Below are 19,875 nucleotides of genomic sequence, written 5' to 3' on the forward strand. Positions count from 1 at the left end.
GCATCTGGTTTAATGTGAAGGAATTTATATATATATATATACGTATATATATATATATATATATATATATATATATATATATATATATATATATATATATATATATATATATTTTGGTTGAAATATTTAATATGTAATCAAAATGTAGAAATGAAATTGCTGCATTATTCTAGCAACTGTGTGATTGTTAGCTGCTAACCTGCATTAGCTTGTGTTCTAAAAATGAGTATTAATACAAATTATGTGCCGGTTATATTTAGCAATTAAGAAAAAAGAAAACGTTTAAAGAGGACTGTAACGTTATTTGGTTAATATTGATTGAATTCTAGCGAACGAAATCCGTTTTTCGTTCTTCAATGATTCGCGAGAGGAAAAAAACTGACAGGAAATGCCTCGCGCGCTATCACTAACCTACATTACAGTAAAAACATTAGCGAGCGTCGATTTAAACCACCGAAATGCTTCGAATAGACCCAAAAGCCGCGTAAACGTTACCGAGACTCAAACGGCGATGTTTGGTGTATGGTATATCGTAAAAGTGAGCGGAACTTACCCATAATATTAATGTTCAAGTGCAGCTTTGGAAACCGATCGTTCTTTGGCAGCCCTACATTCCCCTTGATACCACTTCCGCAAAACTCAGATACGCCAGCGGCGTAAGACTCGTTCACATGAACGGAGAAAGATTACGCAAAGTACGTGACTCAACTTTGGTGAATAGCCAGGCAAATCAATAAATCTCGCGATATTAAGTACGCATGCACGCACACCTCCCAGGAGCATATCAGAAAGAGAGACAAACAACGGAAATATTTTTCCGTGATCACCCCAATATATTATTTCTGAAATGTTCAGCATTAAGAGATCTTTCTGGTCTGAAGACGGCGGGTAAGCTTTGACCTACATACTTTTAGTACTTACACAATAAAAGTACCACTAATTAAACGCTTGTTTTGGTTTGACAAATTATATTATTATTATTATTATTATTATTATTATTATTATTATTATTATTATTATTATTATTATTATTATTGTATTATGTATTGTTATTTATTTGTAATATAAATGTTTGAAAGTAGCATTATACTATTTGCAAACTGGTATTACTTTTAGTTGTGTTCAGTTTTTTTTTATTGAAAGCAAAAATTAATTATACATTATTAAACATGCAACCGTTTATTACCGTTTATCATTCTTTATTTCGAATTTTTGTATGTAAAATTGATGCTTTGTGCAATTGTGTTTAGCTTTAGACTGGGTGCTTTGAAATTTTTGAATTCTAAAATTGTCATCTAATGAATGAAAAAATAACATTTCTCATAAACAATAAATCTTATAAAATGAATTCCTTTTAATGTTTCTCAGTACCATATTATTCTAATAATAATTTTCGTCATGACACTATTTGAGAACATAATTATATTACATAATATTTATAATAATAGAGAAAATGAAAATGAAGAAAAACTGTTGTATAAAATCAGTTATAAATATACTGTCGACTGCGAATTCTTTTAATCTGGGTCTGTTTTTTATTTTAAATTAAACTGGTTATTTATTATTTTCTAATTTCCGCTAATGAATTTCGTCATGGTAGGCGTTAAAGACTCTTATTTTGAAATGACAGTGGTACGCATGCGCAGCTTGTGTTGTGTAAAGCACCGTGTGCGAATCATCACTGCTGTCTGTCACTGGGAATAGTCTTACATTAATTGGTAAGGTCATGCACACAGTTAATTCTTACTGAAATAACAAATCCCAGAAAAGTCTTTACCGGTCTAAATGTTTAGACTGGGCCAATGTTAAAGTAGGTGGTTTAGTGTGTTGATCTGCGGTAAGGGAGCAGTTATGAGCCCCAGCCAGGGCTCCCCTGTCCCCCTGACCCTCACCAGCAGCCTGCAGAGACTCTTCAGTCATGTGAAGATCGAGAATCTAATAGCAGGACTCAGTGGAGGAGTGGTGTCCACACTAGTGCTGCATCCTCTGGACCTGGTCAAAATTAGGTTTGCAGGTATGTGTAAAACCAGAACCAGTATGTCATTAAACGTACTTGGTGATTATATCATTTGAGGTCAATAGATCTGGCTAATAATAATATTTAATCATTCACTTTTTATTTTGATAAAACATTTAGTCACTGTATATAGAAAAACATTAGTAATTGTTATTAATAGGACGTTGTATGTCATAAACAGATGCACATGAAAATATGTTAAGATTTGATTACTTTCATGATCTTATTTATTAATAAACTGTTTGAAAAATTGTTATGGTGTGATTAGCCCCGAAATAATTATATGAAAATATGCCAACAAATATACGTCTAGTTTAATTCATTTTTATAGGCAAGGCAAGTTTATTTATACAGCACATTTCGTACACAATGGTAATTCAAAGTGCTTTACATAAAAGAAAGTAAAATAATCATGCAGAAAAATAATAAGAATAAAACAAGCAATTTTAAAACTTTTTGAAAATGATTTACAAATGTACTTATTTAAAATGAATTTAAAAACAGTTAGAAATAGAAAATGATTTTACATTAAAATAATTATATATAATTATTATAATTATCTTTCATTTAATTAAAAATACATATAATGTGGTGGAAATTTCTAAGTTAAAAGTTATAGTAATGTTTAATAATTAACTTTTTATTTTTATAAAAAATTTAGGACACTACATAAATACAAAAATACTGACCAACATCATTGACTGGATGAATAAGACTACAAATTATATGATTTGAATATATATGGCAATATATTAATATGTCAACTGTCATGATCTCATCAATTCATTAATAAACTTTACAAGAAAATGTTATGATGTGATTAGTCCCAAAATAAATATATGTACACGTCAAGATCTTGATGACTAGTTTAATAAATTTGTTTGATTATATTTTTATAAATATTGTAATTGTATTGTATTTGAATATTTTAAGAAATATCTCAATAAAAAAAAAGGTTAAGTAGCCTATTACCAAATCAGTTTCAATTTATGATTTCAAGTAAATCAATTAAATTGATTAATAATAAATCTATTAGTTTTACAGATTTTCTGTATACTATATACTGTATATGAGAGAGTTTGCTCTAATACAAGCATGCATTGCTGATATGTGTGGCGTGAGTAGGGCAGGCTAACATGTTTCACTCTTTACTGTATTGCAGTGAGTGATGGTTTGGATGTGAGACCGAAGTACAATGGAATTCTGCACTGCATGAAAAGCATCTGGCAGCAGGAGGGTCTCCGGGGCCTTTATCAAGGTGTCACCCCAAATATCTGGGGTGCTGGAGCGTCATGGGGGCTATACTTTTTCTTGTATGTATCATTCTGTAATAAGCACAGTTTAACTGTCATTTTGCATTATTGACACAATGTTTTCCTAATTAATGTTGTTCCTTTGCTTTGACACAATCTTTTTAGTTTAAAGCACAATGTAAATAAAGGGAGACTTGACTTGACAACTTTTCAGTTATTTAGCAGTCCAGAGTCTGTTATTCTGCTTACCACAGATAAATAAGTATAATGTTAGATATAAATATCTCTCAATTAATATAACTTCTTTTTGATTCGTAGTTACAATGCAATCAAAGCATACAACAAAGAAGGCAGACAAACAGAGCTAAGTGCCACTGAACATCTGCTGTCAGCAGCAGGAGCAGGTCAGAATCACCACAGACTCTCATCACATCAGACTCAATGCTGTCAAGAACATGACCGGGTCATTTTCACTATAAAATTACAAGAAGGAAATATTAATTATTATTATGTTTGCTTAAATAAAAGCCTGTTTTATGACCATTAAGGTTTTAGTGACCATTTTTGTATTACTTTCAGTGTTTTATATATATATATATATATATATATATATATATATATATATATATATATATATATATATATATATATATATATATATATATATATATATATATATATAATAAAAAATAAAATAGGCTTAATTTTCTAAACTCTCACTCACATATTATATATATGTAATTTTCACTCCAAAATCACAACCAAGAAATATTATTATTATTATTATTTTAAATACATTATATCTTGCTTATATAAAATGAAGCATATTTTATGATAGTTAAGGGTTTTATTTAGCATGAAAACAATAGTTTAGTCATTTTTTTTCTGCCCGTTTACTAAAAAAAAATAATAATAATAAAGTAATAAAAAAATATAATAAAGAACGTTAATAAAATATTTATACCTAATTTTGTCTAAAATAGGCTTCAACTCAAAATGAAATAAAAAGGAAGGAAATAAAAACAATTATATGTGAGATTGAGTTGAGATATGGGTAGCATATGAAATGAAATAAATGCATGTAGTTGTAACAACTTAAAAATACGAAGGATGAGTACTCAAGTATTTCCTCTTGTTTTCCCGTGTATTGCTCATTTATTTTCTCCCATCATCAGTCAAAATGATAAATGCTGACAAAGTGAATTTCAACACATGCCTTTCTAATCAGTGCTGAAAGATAAACTGGAGCATAACGAATGAGGCATAGCCCAGGTATTGATCGCTTGTTTTTAAGTCTGAAACATACACAATCTCTTGAGCGCTGTAGATCAGTGCTGCTCTGCTGGTGGGCCGTGATCTAAACATGGCTTGAATGTTTGTCCTAAAAGAACAGAGCGCATAAAAATGCTATCAGAATTAAATAACTACCATAAAAGGTAAACTACACTTCTGTTGTTGTTTATGCTTTTACTAAATTATATATTATTTCTCATTTTATATATATATATATATATATATATATATATATATATATATATATATATATATATATATATTAGTTTAACTGTAATTAGTAAATATTTTTATATATTTATAATGTTAAAAATGTTAGTGAAATGTTTAAATGTTAAAATATCTAAATCTTTAAGTGTGTGTGTATATATCTAAATACATGTACGTATGTGTGTATATAAATGTACACCTACAAGAAAGACCGCAAATTAGATGCGCATAAGCTTGCTAAAATTAAACAAACCCTTATTTTTTTATAGCCAAATGGGTACAGTATAATCATTAGCAGAGCAATCTATCACTAGACCAGCAGTCATTTTAGATGAAATGACCACCGGCTAAGTCACGATTTGTCCATTAATATCATAAAAAGCTTTTTGTGACATTAAACGCAATGTAAATTGCTTTGTGTATAATCTAAACTTCCAGCAAAGAGCTCATGTTGAAGAGTGTGTGTGTGTGTGTGTGTGTGTGTCATGGGCTTCTCTAATTGAATGAGGTACATCCTTCACTTGAAATGACCCACCGTGAGCCATTAGGGTCCAGTAATGACTCTTTTCATGTGGATCTTGGTTTTACAACAGCTGCCGTTCATTTACTTTATATTCAGTTTCACTGTTTTTTAGGGGCGATGACGCTTTGCCTGACTAATCCGATCTGGGTCACCAAAACTCGCCTGGTTCTGCAGTACAGCGCAGATCCATCTAAGAAGCAGTACAAGGGGATGATGAATGCTCTTGTGAAAATCTACCACCATGAAGGGATCGCAGGACTCTATCGGGTACAAAAGAGTTTCTATGGCAGTGTACAGGTCGTTTTATGCAGTCGCTGGATGGATCGTTTCCTTTTACTAGGAAATAGTTGATGAAACTCCCTTTGTGCCACTAGGGGGAGCACTTGTATAAGGAAATATGGAATGTGCATGGGAAAATTTGTGATTGTGTGTCAGTTGCATGCTGTGGGGTTTGTTTGTTTGTTTGTTTGTTTCATCTAGCTGAGTTAACCGTTATGATCCCTAGGGGTTCGTCCCGGGATTGTTTGGAACCTCCCATGGTGCACTGCAGTTCATGGCATATGAAGAGCTGAAGAGAGATTATAACAAATACAGAAAGATGCAATCAGATGCTAAACTGGTTAGTATGAGCAAGACAGACGTTAGACACATAGTTTATGAAATGAACTGAATGTTTGGCTTCCTGCATTAAAATGGTAAACATTGCATTATGCTACAATAAACATTTCAAAATAGCAATCTTGTTGTCACTTGACCTTGCATGTTTAATTTTAGGTGTCCAAAGACATTTTGGCATCACTTTACACAGTGGTATTATGCTAAACAGCCACGTTTGTCGGTTCATTAATGCGGTTTGTAGAAACTCACAGTGCATTTTGTGCTCGATTTTCTTTCTAGAATGCATTAGAATACATTACCATGGCAGCTTTGTCCAAAATATTCGCAGTGGCTATGACATACCCATATCAGGTGGTCCGAGCCCGTCTGCAAGATCAGCACAACACGTATGATGGAGTGGTAGATGTCATCCACAGAACGTTTAGGTAAGCATGAGATTTACATACATGCTAATCAAAAACAAGCACATTAGCAAACCAAATCTAAATAACAAAAACAAAGACAAACTTGACTTTTATGCTATCAAACCCTTAATTTGAACTGCATTAAACTATTTATTATACACTATGGTTCAAAAGCTTTTTAGTGTTTTCAAAGAAGTCTCTTATGCTCACCAAGGCTGCATTTATTTTAATTTAAAAACACAGTAAAATTTTTAATATTATTACAATTTAAAATAATTGTTTCCTATTTGAATATATTTTTTAAATGTAATTTATTTCTGTGATGCAATGCTGAATTTTTAGCATTATTACTCACTGCTGTGTAAAGGTTAATCATTTTTGTTCATTTAACAGCATGTTCAAAAGAACAGCATTTAAAATAGAAATATGTTGTGTAATTATTATATTATATTATAATCTCAATCACATACAAACTTTTTGTAACATTTTGCAATATTATTTTTGTAATATAATAGTATTTACTGTCACTTTTGATTAATTTCTTTATTAGTAAAAATCTTAATAAACCTAAATACCTAATACTTGTTACTAGAAAATTAGGTTGATATGAGCATACTTAGTTGCAAACTGATACATGTGATGAATTTTCACATCAATTTTCTGAGGTGAGTTGCATAAACATAGCCACTATGTCAAGACCTAGTTTGACCACTTACAGTTAACCAAGTGGTAATCAGTCTTGATTTACCTTTAATCACTTTACCTTTTTATGCATCTGGCTTTAAAAAGTTATAACCAGTGGTGGTCAATTTTAAGACTAGTCTGAGCAGTTTATGCACATGGTAAAAGGTGCTGTGATCTTTTGTCTATCTCCTGGTGTTTGATCAGAAACGAGGGTCTGTTGGGTTTCTACAAAGGCATGGTGCCCAACCTGATCCGAGTCACTCCGGCCTGCTGCATTACCTTCGTGGTCTATGAGAATGTTTCCAGCTTCCTCCTGGACCAGGACAAGTGAACTGAGAACAGGAATAAGTGCAGTGGAGCCGTCCTGCAGGGAGCAGAGCAGCCTGGGATGGGACGTCCCATCAGCGACAGTGTTTAACGCCAATGGAGGAGTCCGAGATGTGAATAGAGAGAAATAATACATCCTGGTCTTCTCTGGAGAACTGAAATGCATGATTTTACCGAGTTCAAAGTGTCTAACAGAATCACATCTGATACTAGTTTGGTTTCTCTTGAACACTGGTGACATTATGGTGAATATGGACATGAGGGATATATATTATGTGACCATTTTTAAGTGGCTGTTAATTATGTTCACATGCAGGCTGTTAATTTCAGTTTGTTTTTTGTCTAATTAAAAATTGTACAAACAAACAAGGTTTTAACCTTTTATCAAGATCTAAAGATAAATTATGTAACTAGGGCTGGGCAGTATATGAAATATCCATATTGTTAATTCACTGGTAATATAAAATGAAGCAACATTGTGAATATTGAAACCATTTTAATGTGCTTTGTAACTTAAGTTTCTCAATTCAAAACAAAAAAAATTCATCCATACGTGTGGCAACGTTTGAGTTGGTATGCATTTTTTAAATGTTTTTTTGAAAGAAGTCTCTTATGCTCATCATAAGAGGCTGCTTTATTTGATTAAAAATCATAATTTTTTGGGGAATATTATTACAATTTAATTTAATTAGTTTATTATTTGAATATATTTTAAAATGTAATTTATTCCTGTGATGCAAAGCTGAATTTTCGGCATTCCTCCAGTCTTCAGTTTCACATGATCCTTCAGAAATCATTCTAATATACTGATTAATATACTGATAACAGCATTTCTTGAAATTGAAATCTACTGTAACATTAGAAATGTCTTTTCTGCCGTTTCAGACCAAAGGCATACATTTTGAGATCTGTATTTCAAATATTGTTAGAAAAATAATGACACCATTTGTTTTTGTTTTTAGCTATATTGCCAAGCCTTAATGGTAAGTCATCAGAGTAAATCAATGGTAAAACTGTTTTATGTGTATAAGTCTACTTCATGTTTACATCCATGTTGCTTTATCCTGTTCAACCAAACCAAACCTCAGGCTTTTTTCCTCCTATCACAAGCGCATACAGATTTGCTGACATTTGTGTTAATGAGCTCAAATTCTTGGCCTTAAATTTGGTTACGCTCATAGGTTAATACTCTATGCTCTTTGAAGAACATGAACCCAAGTGAGGAGTTCTTTAAAAAAAACTTTATTGACATTTAAAAGTTAGCCAATAAAATGTATTCAGAGTTTTTACAGAAGCTGTCCAGACTCAAATTGTTAAACATAATTACTTACAAACTTTCTTTTGCTGTAGTTTGTTTTAGAGTCTGTCACTACAATCCAAGGTTATGTGATTGTTTCAGCCCTTGTTTGTAGAGGCAGAACTCAAGAGAGAGCTGTTCAACTTAAATATAACGTCACAAAATATCAAACCAAGTGACATCTGCAAACAAATGCTGCAGAAGTACTTCTTAGAAATAAATCAAGGTTTGAAGGAAGTGGAGGTTCCAAAAGTTTTTTCTTTTTCTGCAGTGCTGCAGGAGAACAGATTTTGGCTTCCCAAAGAGTGAACAGTTCTTAAAAGAACCATGTTTTTTTCTGAGTGTGAAGAACATTTTAATAATCTAAAGAACCTTTTGTGAAATGAAAAGGTTCCATGGATGGTAAAGATCTTTGTGAAACCATTGATACCAATAAAGTAAAAATAACCACATCATCTGTAGATCTTACAGTGATTTATGTTTCTGAAAAGGGTTTGAATGGTTCTAAATAAAGATATACAGTAATGACCTGAGCGTGGTGGTGTGCACAGATCCGTTGTTTTGCTCACTTTAAACTGCGGAAATGGTAAAACTGTAAAATGGTGCTGCCATTGACATTATGAACCAGACTGTTTGAAGACCCCTGCTTTAGATGATTCAAATGTTCAGCACACTAAGAAAAAAATATTATTTTGAGAACCAAGGAACCAAAGATGATGGTTCTATGGCATCACTGTGAAAAACCACCTTTTTGGAACTTTAAAAAATATTTTGTGGAATTAAAAGGTTCCATGGAACCATCAAAGCCAAAAAAGAACCTTTAGAAGAGTGTAGTACAAAGCAATTCAGAATGTCATAGGACAGTAAGTGCTTGGAAGTTTCTGGACTCAGCTGCTCAGAGGAAGCTCTTCTATGATCACGCGGGAAACAGAATTCCAGCCGGTGGAAGCGTCTCCGTGTGGATAGTCTCCGCAGGTTCCCACCCAGATCGCAACATCCACCAGGCCTTTCCGCAATCCTTCACATAAACCTTCAACTGAAACAAACAGACGGCGTGTCAGTCAGTCTGTCCATCTGATAACTCTGCTCTGGTTCTCCGATGACCATCTCAAGGCTTCAAGTAAAAAAAACATTCCAAAAGCAGAGATAAACAGACATGCTTTATTGCACCCTGAGGGGGAATGAGAAATTCAGAGACACCCTTATCTGCTGTAATTAATCCACACCGAACAATTTGCAATGTTTAGAGCGGAGAGCTTTTCGAAGACTTGCCCTGTAGCACAAGAGCCATAAAAGGCTTTCATTGACTGTTTTATTTATCATACATCACTGTTAATGGACCAAGGGGTTGAACTTTATATTACAGGTCAGTACTGAGTGAAAGACAGCATGGGTCATTCTACACAAGCCTGTCTTTTGTACTCCTCATTAACATATGAAAGACATAATGGACAGACAGACAGTCATTATCACAAAATAAACTCCAAATATCCTGTGTCATGCTGAAAAAGGCTAATTCTGTAAAAATGAGCAAATGCTTATTATTATACATGTTTAAATTATATATATAGACTTTGCTGAAATAATATTTTGTAAATTATTCATTTATAATGATTGAATTATTAATATAATATTAATATTCAGTTGAAGCACATATATATATATATATATATATATATATAACATTGTTATACTGAATCTTTAAGAATTTATTGATTTACAATAAGTTGTTTAAAAATGAATATAAATGTTCATATAATACAATATAATAGATAGATAGATAGATAGATAGATAGATAGATAGATAGATAGATAGATAGATAGATAGATAGATAGATATTATCAACACCTACTTAGTTATTAAACAAAGAAACAAACAAATAATAAAAAAATTTTTTCAAATTACGCATTACTCAAAATTATGTCAAAAAGACAATCATTCTTTTGGCAGAACTCTGCAAGTAAATCTCTCCTTTTCCAACTTGTCCTTTCAACATTAATTTGTGCAAAATTATTAACACTATAACACATTTTTTCTTATAGAATGTTACAAATCTTGCAAACATGTATTTTAAAGATCTCCATTTCAGCACTGACATACATGAGCTGTGACACACTGTAAGGAATTGTTTTTGGCAATCTCACACCTCTTCTCAGATGTACAGTTCAGATGTCAGTGTCCAAGCAAGCGGTTTCTTGGCCCTTACCTGACGTGGTTCTGTGTATGTTGATGGTGGAGTTGAATTCTGGACTTCCCTGGTCCAGGTAAATGATGGACTCTATAGACAGCGGAGAAGCACATTCTGCCCCATTAAAAGTGAAGTACCAGCGCTGGCAACAAGCTGTCTTACACTTCAGCCTGAGTGAGCTGCTGAACAGCACACGGAGAGCACTGTCTGCATGCTTCTTAGTGAACGTACACTCCTGAGGACAGGAACACAAGATGAGCTGATGAGTCTGACGTCTGCTTTACTACACACCTGCTTGAAAGAAGCAAATAAACCAAAAAATACTGTGGAAGTACGCAATATGGTGACTGTATAAGTATAGTATTTTTTTTTCTTACCCTGTACTAAATGATTACGAAGTGGGTTCCAAACTTTTTATGACTTTCCCATACATTATAATAATTACTAAAACCATTTTATAGAAAATGCACTTATAATTTTGGCAAAGAAAATAGTCTAGAGTTCAGAAAATCTTTCAATGTTAAGATTTGACATTATTTATTTTATTATTATTATTAATAATAATACAAAATAATTACATTTATTTACTAATTTAAATTTTGGTAACTCAATAATGAAAATTTGATCAATTAAAAAAAACAAGCAAATATTAACATTTTTGATGAAAAAAGTGAGCAAGAAGGTGACTAACTGCACACTGATCTACTCAAGACTGAAAAAAGTCTACAAAAACATTTTTTATTTTATAGATTGCATGTGAATTAAAACAGACAAACCAGAGTAAATGTTTCAGCAGCACATTGCTATCGTCAGTGCTCACTTACAGTAACAACCATTATTTACCCTTTTTAAGTAGGTCAGCAATTAAAGACAATGAACAAAAGTACCATGGTAAAAAATTACAATTACACATTGAATGAACATGACATTTTGAAATAGAAAGACATAAATGTAAAACACTCCAATAATCTTTGTTTTGTTTAAAACTTTTTAAAATATTTTTTACAGTGTACCAGTGTTTTTATTGTTGACTAAAACTAAAAGTCTTTATCTTCAATTGAAATAAGGCTAAAATAAAATAAAATAAATAGATAAATATTACATACAAATAAAAATAATAATAATAATAAAAAGATATAAAATAAATCAGTTATATATATAAGTTGAACTTGAATATTACTTTGACAGTTCAACAAAATATGTTTAAGTCATACAAACCTAAATTACACAAAAACTATATCTTAAAATAATAATAATAATAATAATTACAGCAATAAAAAAAATCATAATACAAATTACAAAAGCACACAACGAAATTGCTAAAACTAAAAGGAAAACAAAAAAAAAGTATATAAATAAAACTAGATTAATACTGCACTGATCTTTTTGACACAAATGCTTTAAATGAATTATTAATCATCATTGTGACCTCTTACTGTAATTTTGCCCAGGTCAATGCCGTAGTTGAGAGCGTTCCAGGCACATTGCTTGTAGTTGGGTTTCCACGGCTCTTCAAACCTCTCCGTCACACACTCACCCTTCTCTCCTTTTGCACCATCCCGGCCCGGTAGACCAGGAGTACCTGGAATTCCATTCACTCCTGGATTTCCCTCCCTTCCCTGGGGGCCTGCTGGACCCTGGAGGCAGCTGGAATACTGGAAACATACAGGATTCAACAGGAGCTTTTTGGTTTGATATTAAACAGCATATTTTGTAGCTTGAAGTGCCTGTAAGAGGTATTAACAATCTCTTCTAACACTAGTCAGCATAATGGATCTGGAATGAGCTCTAATAGTGTGGTCTCTGGTTACTGATGAAAATACCATGCTATGGCTTATACTTTTTTGCACAATGTTGCTGATGGGCATAGAGAAGTAGCATATACTGGGACAATACCTGCATTAAACCTGGTTGGATGGAGACTAAATCATCTGTCTATTCAGACTGTAACACACGGTTCATTATTTCTGTGATTCATAATCAGTTGTTCAGAGTCTCAGATGAACAACTTAAACACGGATACAGCATTCTTTGACAGTATAGGACAGAATAGGACAGTGCCATTACAGCTAGTATCTCAGATCTCAAAAAACATCTGCTTATAATAATAATCATGTATCACATGGCATGGGACACACATTGACACAAGTTTATGCTATAAACATGCATAAGTTACAATAACACAGTCAGTTATGTCTGGGAAGTTATATAGCTGGGAAGGAAATCACATAGGTGCCTTTTAAAGCTATTAATACATAGCGTTTAAGTAAAAAAAAAAGAGTTTTCGTAAAACTGCTTCATGAAACTTAGAATTTTTTGTTTCGAAGCTGTGATTTGGAGCATGCATCGAACTGCTGAAGTTACATGATTTCAGTAAATGAAGATTCGATCAGAAAGGTTTTGAAAAATGTTATTGGCTCATCGCTAGGGGCAGATCTCTACAAACCCATGAACTAGTGTCTATGTGGTTTTTGCCTGATCGCGAATCAACATTATAGTTATGTGTAATGACAAATTTTTATAATAAAAGGAAAAATTAGCCTATACTTAGTCTCTTACTAACCTGATTAACCAAGAAATATACCCTACAAATTAGTAAAATAACAAATATTATTTAGTATTTAACGATTTGTTAATTGCATTTAATTATACTTTCAATCAAAACATTCACAATTTATATGGACATTCAAGCTTAGTTTGCGTTCAATTTACACCATTTTGATCAGAAGGTGTCACTTCAAGATTCGAAAAGTGAAGTGACATTCAGCAAAGTATGGTGACCCATACTCAGAATTCGTGCTCTGCATTTAACCCATCCAAAGTGCACACACACAGAGCAGTGAACACACACACACACACACACCCAGAGCAGTGGGCAGCCATTTATGCTGCAGCGCCCGGGGAGCAGTTGGGGTTTCGATGTCTTGCTCAAGGGCACCTAAGTCATGGTATTGAGGGTGGAGAGAGCACTGTACATGCACTCCCCCCCACCTACAATTCCTGCCGGCCCGAGACTCGAACTCACAACCCTTCGATTGGGAGTCCGACTCTCTAACCATTAGGCCACGACTTCCCTAACTGTGAAGTGATCATCCAACGAAGCAATTAGTTCAATTGATTCAAAGTTTCGAAAATCTATGTTTTGTTTTTAGGGTATGTTTACACTTGCCAGGTTTGGCTTGATTAAACTGAACTTTGTAAAGTCTATTTAGTTTCAGCATTAAAAATTACAAATGTAAACGCTAAGCGCACTAGGACTACATTTTGCCTTAAATTTTCTTCTTCTTTTTGTGGTCTGGAACAAAAGAACCAAGAGAACTGAACTACAAGTTTAGTTTAGCAAAAAGAAGGCTTAGCTAAATAACCAACCCAAGACAAAACTGCAAGTCTGATCATTTAGAGAAGTAATAGCACCCCTCAACAAACCATGCTATGTTATGTTTATATTTATTTATTTATTTAGCTTTTTAAAAACTAGTACAATTGAAAGAAAGCGGAAATAAAAACATTAAACTGAAGAATTAACTGATGAAAATAAGTATAAGTTGGAGTACTAAAAATTACTAAAAACTAAAAAGTAAATTAGAAATATAATAGAAAAGAATTAAAACAATTCAAAAGCACACAGCATTACTAAAATTACAATTAAAATTAAAACTGAACATGAAAATATTTTTCACAAAAAAACAAAATAAGCTTATTTAAAATATTACAATAGTATATAATAGGCTACTAAAACACGAGGCAGGGGAGGCTAGGTGGCACTTACAGCTTAATATTAGCCTTAACAAATGCACTAGTCAAAATATGACATTATGTTATGCATGCATTTGATCTTCAACCAGAACTGGTGAAAACAAAGTATTAACGCTGCCCAGCCTGTGTGAGCAAAATTGCATTCTAATGAACATTCACTGAGGAGGTGTAGACTTTATGCCAACGACACTGATGGATGAGAATCTTCCAGCGGGCTCTCCAGTCATGCAGAAAAGGCGCATGCATAATAGGCTATTTAGAGTTTTGTGCAAATGCGCGCGCATTAGCGAAGCAGTGACACACCAAACATTTAGATCTCAATATGAACGTGGCTTCCGAGTGCAAGGATCGAATATGAAGCGATGTCATCGCAGTTACCCAACCTTGTCTGCGCGAACAAAACACGGCTCTGAGCGCAGGAGGCCTGGCTTTAGCACCTGAGTCTCTTTTGCAAGAGTAATGCAGCTTCTAATCAGCATGCCTGCGAGCAGAGAGCTGTGGAAATAAGGGCCCTTGAATAGGTGATAAATCTTCCCGATACAGGCCATGGGCAAGCCAGGAAGTGAAATGCATTCATATTTATAAGCTTGCAGTGCCGTGGCCGAGCTCAAGCCTTCAGTGCGTTTGGCTCCGCTGCTTTCTATTGACAGAACACACCTGAGTGTCCTGCAAACAATGCCATGCACACAGCCGCGTTTTCTTCAGAGGCTTGTCTTGCCAGGTTCATCTGTGATGCTTCCCCGACTGGTCTGAATGACAAACTCGCCCTCCATATAATCTACCCACCACGAGCAAATTCAGAAGGATTACCGAGCCTGTTTTCCATTACAATGATGAATCGACTGGAATGTTTACCTGATACAACCATTTACAATAAAACACTTTTTTTTGGTGATAGAGTAACTCTGATCCAGGAGCTAAGACATTTTTCCCAGTCCATGATTAATAGGGCCCTTGATTTATTTCATTTCATTTACTAGTTTGTGATAAAACATCTTAACTAATTTGTCGTAGCCTGAACCTTTCCAGAAATAAAGCTAGTGCCTTGTTGTTTATGCTAGGCCATGTTGGTGGGACAAAGTTGTTATAAAGTCATTTTGAAAGCACAAAGTTAATTAACTTAGATTTGAACGTCTCAAAACTTTATTATAATAGATACGTTTATTTATTCATTAAAACAAATTTGTAGAAAGTTAGCATTATAAGTTATCACTTGCTCATCAATGGATCCTTTGTAGTGAATGGGTGCCATCAGAATGAGCGTCCAAATAGCTGATAAAAACATCACAATGATACACAAGTAATTCACTTGACTCTTCAGTCAATTAACATCTGGTGAAGTAAAAATTTGTGTGTTCGTAAGAAACAAATCCATCAAGACGCTTTAATTTAAAACTGTCGCTTCTGGCCAAAATACAAGTTCATAATCCAAAATAAGGCTTCCTCCAGAGAAAAGTCAATTCCCTATTGTCTTCTTACATCAAAATCCACCAACACACTATATTTGTTTAGAACTGTTTTTGACTGTTTTCACATTTAACTTTATCTTAATGATGGATTTTTTTTATATTTATTTATAAATACATAGCATTTCCATTTCACTAGACCTTACTGGAGTGGAGTGGATTATTGTGATAATAGTACTGTATATAAATAATAGCTAAATAACACAAACAAACTGTACAAACACTGTACAAACAGAAATTAATGCTTTTTGAACACCTGTTGATCATTGTTAAAGTCAACATGAAATGCTGTTGGGGAAAGCTTAAATCATAAAGTGGTATTACTATGGAAAAAGCTTAACAAGTAAGAGGCATTGATGATGTCAGCTGAAAAAAAATATATATATATATATTAGAGGTAGAGCAAGCAGTAAAATTTTGATAAATTATTGCAAAAACAAACATTTAGTTTATTGAAATAATGTACATTGACAAATCATTCACAAAGAGACCAAGAACTTGCATTAAAAAACTACTTGAAAATAAAATAAATGCAATGATTTGTGAATATGGCCTTGCATTATTGAGGCGTTAACGAACTTTAGTACTCGAGGGGGCACTACTGTAGAGTCACACACCATTGTGCTAATGGCTGCTATACCCCTGAGAATCGCAATACTTGCATCATTACAAATTGTGGTTGGACAGATTGGGCATACCAAAAAAACCTGAAATTAAGCGTTTGTATCTATAGAGGTTTAGGCATTCACATTCTTGAATATGTTTCAGGCCTTATAAAGATCAATCACATCTCTACACAGTCTTAAAAGTGCAGCATGATTCTACACCTCGTAGAATGAATAACTTTAAGTCTTGTTATGGCTTGCTGTAGCTTGAAAACTGGAATATCAGACACGCATAAATTGTTGGTTATGTCTGGGCTATTCAAAGTTAACTTTGGATTACTAATAAAAATGCAGATGGTTGCAATGGCAAGATTGTTGAATAAAATTATGCAAAAGATGAATATCAAATTTGTCTTGAATTGGACCTTGGGAGATTTCAAAGCAATCAAGGAATGAAATGAGGCGAGGAATTTTTAACAGCCGACAGCTGTATATTCAATTGACTTTGATGACGAGAGACCGAGACAATGTTCGAACTTGAATACTAGCGTGCATACTTTTAAAAAAGCATGTGTAACATTTTGGTGATCTTTTAAGTTTATTTTGCAATAAAAAAAGTCAAAACTATAAAATGACAGCTAAAGTTAAGGAATAGACAGTGTTGGGGAAAGTTACTTTTAAAAGTAATGCCTTACAATATTGCGTTACTCCCTAAAAAAGTAACTAAATACGTTACTTAGTTACTTTTTATGGAAAGTAATGTGTTACATTACTTTTGCGTTACTTTCACGTTACTTTTTAAATATGAGCAGGGCTTGATTGCTTTTAATGTAAGAAGTTCTATTTATAGCAAATGTAAAAGCCCTTTCACACCAAAAAGTGTAATGAATAAACCTCAGGCTGAAGGAAAAGTAAATTCACGTCTGTACAGTAGAACACAGGAGAAGAAGGTTCAACACTCTTCAGCAATAAAAAAAAACAATGAAGCACAATTGTTAGTTTATCTAAAGTCATTTTTTAATTATTAGTATGGTTGAACTGGATCATTAAAGGTCAGCAGCAAAGACACTGTTAATAAAATGGGAATAGATACATTTGTGTTATTTAATATATTTAGTTGTTGCAGGTTTGCGTCATATTCTGAGTTTGCATTTCACTGTTTTGATTAATTTTGATGAATACTAAATCTGTTTTGATTTTTGTTTTTTTGTGAGTGGGATGAATTAATGCACATTCACATTTAGTCTAGAACTACAGTAACATCATGTTCACACAGCGCACACAATGCCTCCATACATCCGATTTCTCCCAATATGGGAACAGGAGGCTTGTCAGTCAAAAAATGGGAATACAAAGTAACTGGCGTTACTTTTTTGAAAAAGTAACTCAGATATTTTCTTGTAAATTAAAAAGTAATGCATTACTTTACTAGTTACTTGAAAAGGTAATCTGATTACGTAACTCGCGTTACTTGTAATGCATTACCCCCAACACTGGGAATAGATCACCCCAACATTTTATTTTCACCCTGAGGCCATCCAAGATGTAGATGAGTTTGTTTCTTCTTAATAATAGATTTGGAAAAATGTAGCATTAAATCACTTGCTCACCAATGTATCCTCTGCAGTGAATGGGTGCCGTCAGAATGAGAGTCCAAACAGCTGATAAAAACATCACAATAATCTACATGTAATAGTTTTGCGTCAGTTTAAATTAAAAAATGCCTTGATCATTTACAAACAGTTTTTTTTTCATCAGATGTTTGGAATCTCATTCTGACGGAACCCTTTCACTGAAGAGCATCCATTGACGAGTAAATGATGCAATGCTAAAGTTCTCTAAATCCATTACAATGAAGAAGCAAACTCATCTGCTTCTTGGATGGCCAGAGGGTGAGTATGTTTTCGGCAAATTTTCAATTTTGGGTGAACTGTATTAAGTCAAACACTTTTAGTGTATATAATTATTCTATGCTGCAAAGCATACACTGTTGGTATCATCCAGGTATTCGGTGCATACAGAAAAATTGCACACTACAGTGTGCATATTTCAGAAAGAGTTACTTAGTCTTAGTCTCTTTTAATAAAAGAGTTTTACTCTCAATAAAGAAACACAATTCTGGTTAGTTTCCTGCAAACTATTTACTCTTAGTGGGCTCTGAACAGAGTCTAAACAGCTTTGTCACATCCTTTTTAGCAATCAATCCATTGTTACCGCTTGGTTAACTGGTCCCTGTGACTCATATTCTTTTTGCATCTGCAAAAATGAATCTGGCATTGTTCAATATTGGCAAAGGCTTTAGTCAATAAGAAAAAACTTGCACTGTCTGCAGGAAATCACAGTTACAGTATTGATTTCTTGAAGAGACAGAATCAGCCAGCGTAGCCAATTATTTTATAGTCACTCATACTGCACACTTAAAACTGAAGTATCTGATTTGTGACCTCTTTCAGACAGTTCAAAATAAAACCACGAGTTTCTAGAACTTCTGCAGAGGACCAACCTTCCTATGTGAAAAAGCAAAGAGCAGATGAGACCTCTTTAATAATTGTTTTGGAGAAAAATGGAAACAAAGAGGTTTCTCTTGAAATAAAAGCCCCCACAAATCTCACATTTCTCCTGTAGATGTTCAAAAGAGATCGCAAACACTTTGTAATCTCAGTATGATCTCAAACATTTTTCATCAAATTATTACGCACAAACACACACACACATACACACACACACACACACACACACACACACACACACACACACACACACACACACACACACACACACACACACAAAAGGATAATCTGAGGCACTATGCCCATTAATTTTTAGCTCTATACTCTTCAAAGAAAACAATGAATGGAATTTGGAGTTTTTCGAGGAACATGTTAACAATTAAGTGAATCATAATTTAGTTTCCAGAGCAATTAAACTTTCCTTTGGGTTTAAATACAGTACATAAATACACAAAAAATACATAAGTTATATTGCCCTTTGAAAATCATGTTTTGCAAGAGTGGCAAAAATAAAACAATGAATACTTTAAGACTTACTTTCTCCATGTAGTCAACATCCTTCTGGCGCAGACCTCTGGTTTTTAATTTTTCTGCTTCATAACACGTAAACAATAAGCAGGAGATGATCAATACTCGTGTCTTGAAGAGTCCCATATTTGATCTGAGAGGTTAGAGAAGACAGGGCTGCTTACATCTGTTGAGCTCTAGACAGGACAGAGAGAG

The 19,875-nt window shown here is 33.4% G+C and overlaps 2 protein-coding genes across 2 annotated transcripts; one reads left to right on the forward strand and one right to left on the reverse strand.

Annotated features, from left to right (window-relative positions):
* Positions 1-1,568: 1,568 nt before the first annotated feature.
* LOC132157857 (mitochondrial folate transporter/carrier-like) lies at positions 1,569-7,820 on the forward strand. Its single transcript, XM_059567124.1, has 7 exons — positions 1,569-2,014; positions 3,180-3,330; positions 3,589-3,674; positions 5,409-5,563; positions 5,802-5,915; positions 6,194-6,339; positions 7,207-7,820. The coding sequence occupies exons 1-7, from the start codon at positions 1,852-1,854 to the stop codon at positions 7,331-7,333; spliced, it is 942 nt and encodes a 313-aa protein (XP_059423107.1). The 5' UTR covers positions 1,569-1,851; the 3' UTR covers positions 7,334-7,820.
* Positions 7,821-8,921: 1,101 nt separating this feature from the next.
* LOC132157858 (collagen triple helix repeat-containing protein 1-like) lies at positions 8,922-19,875 on the reverse strand. Its single transcript, XM_059567125.1, has 4 exons — positions 19,690-19,875; positions 12,252-12,470; positions 10,834-11,050; positions 8,922-9,662 (listed from the first exon to the last, which is right to left on the reverse strand). The coding sequence occupies exons 1-4, from the start codon at positions 19,804-19,806 to the stop codon at positions 9,514-9,516; spliced, it is 702 nt and encodes a 233-aa protein (XP_059423108.1). The 5' UTR covers positions 19,807-19,875; the 3' UTR covers positions 8,922-9,513.

The sequence above is a fragment of the Carassius carassius genome, chromosome 15, assembly GCF_963082965.1.
Source record: "Carassius carassius chromosome 15, fCarCar2.1, whole genome shotgun sequence".
Classification (NCBI taxonomy): Eukaryota; Metazoa; Chordata; class Actinopteri; order Cypriniformes; family Cyprinidae; genus Carassius; species Carassius carassius.

What these genes read in the sequence shown, in the direction of transcription:
- LOC132157857 (XM_059567124.1), top strand. Translation starts at nt 1,852, where the DNA reads ATGAGCCCCAGCCAGGGCTCCCCTGTCCCCCTGACCCTCACCAGCAGC. An exon ending in TGCAATCAGATGCTAAACTG is followed by an intron (nt 5,916 to 6,193) that starts GTTAGTATGAGC and finishes TTTTCTTTCTAG; the next exon opens with AATGCATTAGAATACATTAC. An exon ending in GTCATCCACAGAACGTTTAG is followed by an intron (nt 6,340 to 7,206) that starts GTAAGCATGAGA and finishes GTGTTTGATCAG; the next exon opens with AAACGAGGGTCTGTTGGGTT.
- LOC132157858 (XM_059567125.1), bottom strand. Translation starts at nt 19,806, where the DNA reads ATGGGACTCTTCAAGACACGAGTATTGATCATCTCCTGCTTATTGTTT. An exon ending in ATGTTGACTACATGGAGAAA is followed by an intron (nt 12,471 to 19,689) that starts GTAAGTCTTAAA and finishes GTATGTTTCCAG; the next exon opens with TATTCCAGCTGCCTCCAGGG. An exon ending in TTGACCTGGGCAAAATTACA is followed by an intron (nt 11,051 to 12,251) that starts GTAAGAGGTCAC and finishes TCCTGTCCTCAG; the next exon opens with GAGTGTACGTTCACTAAGAA.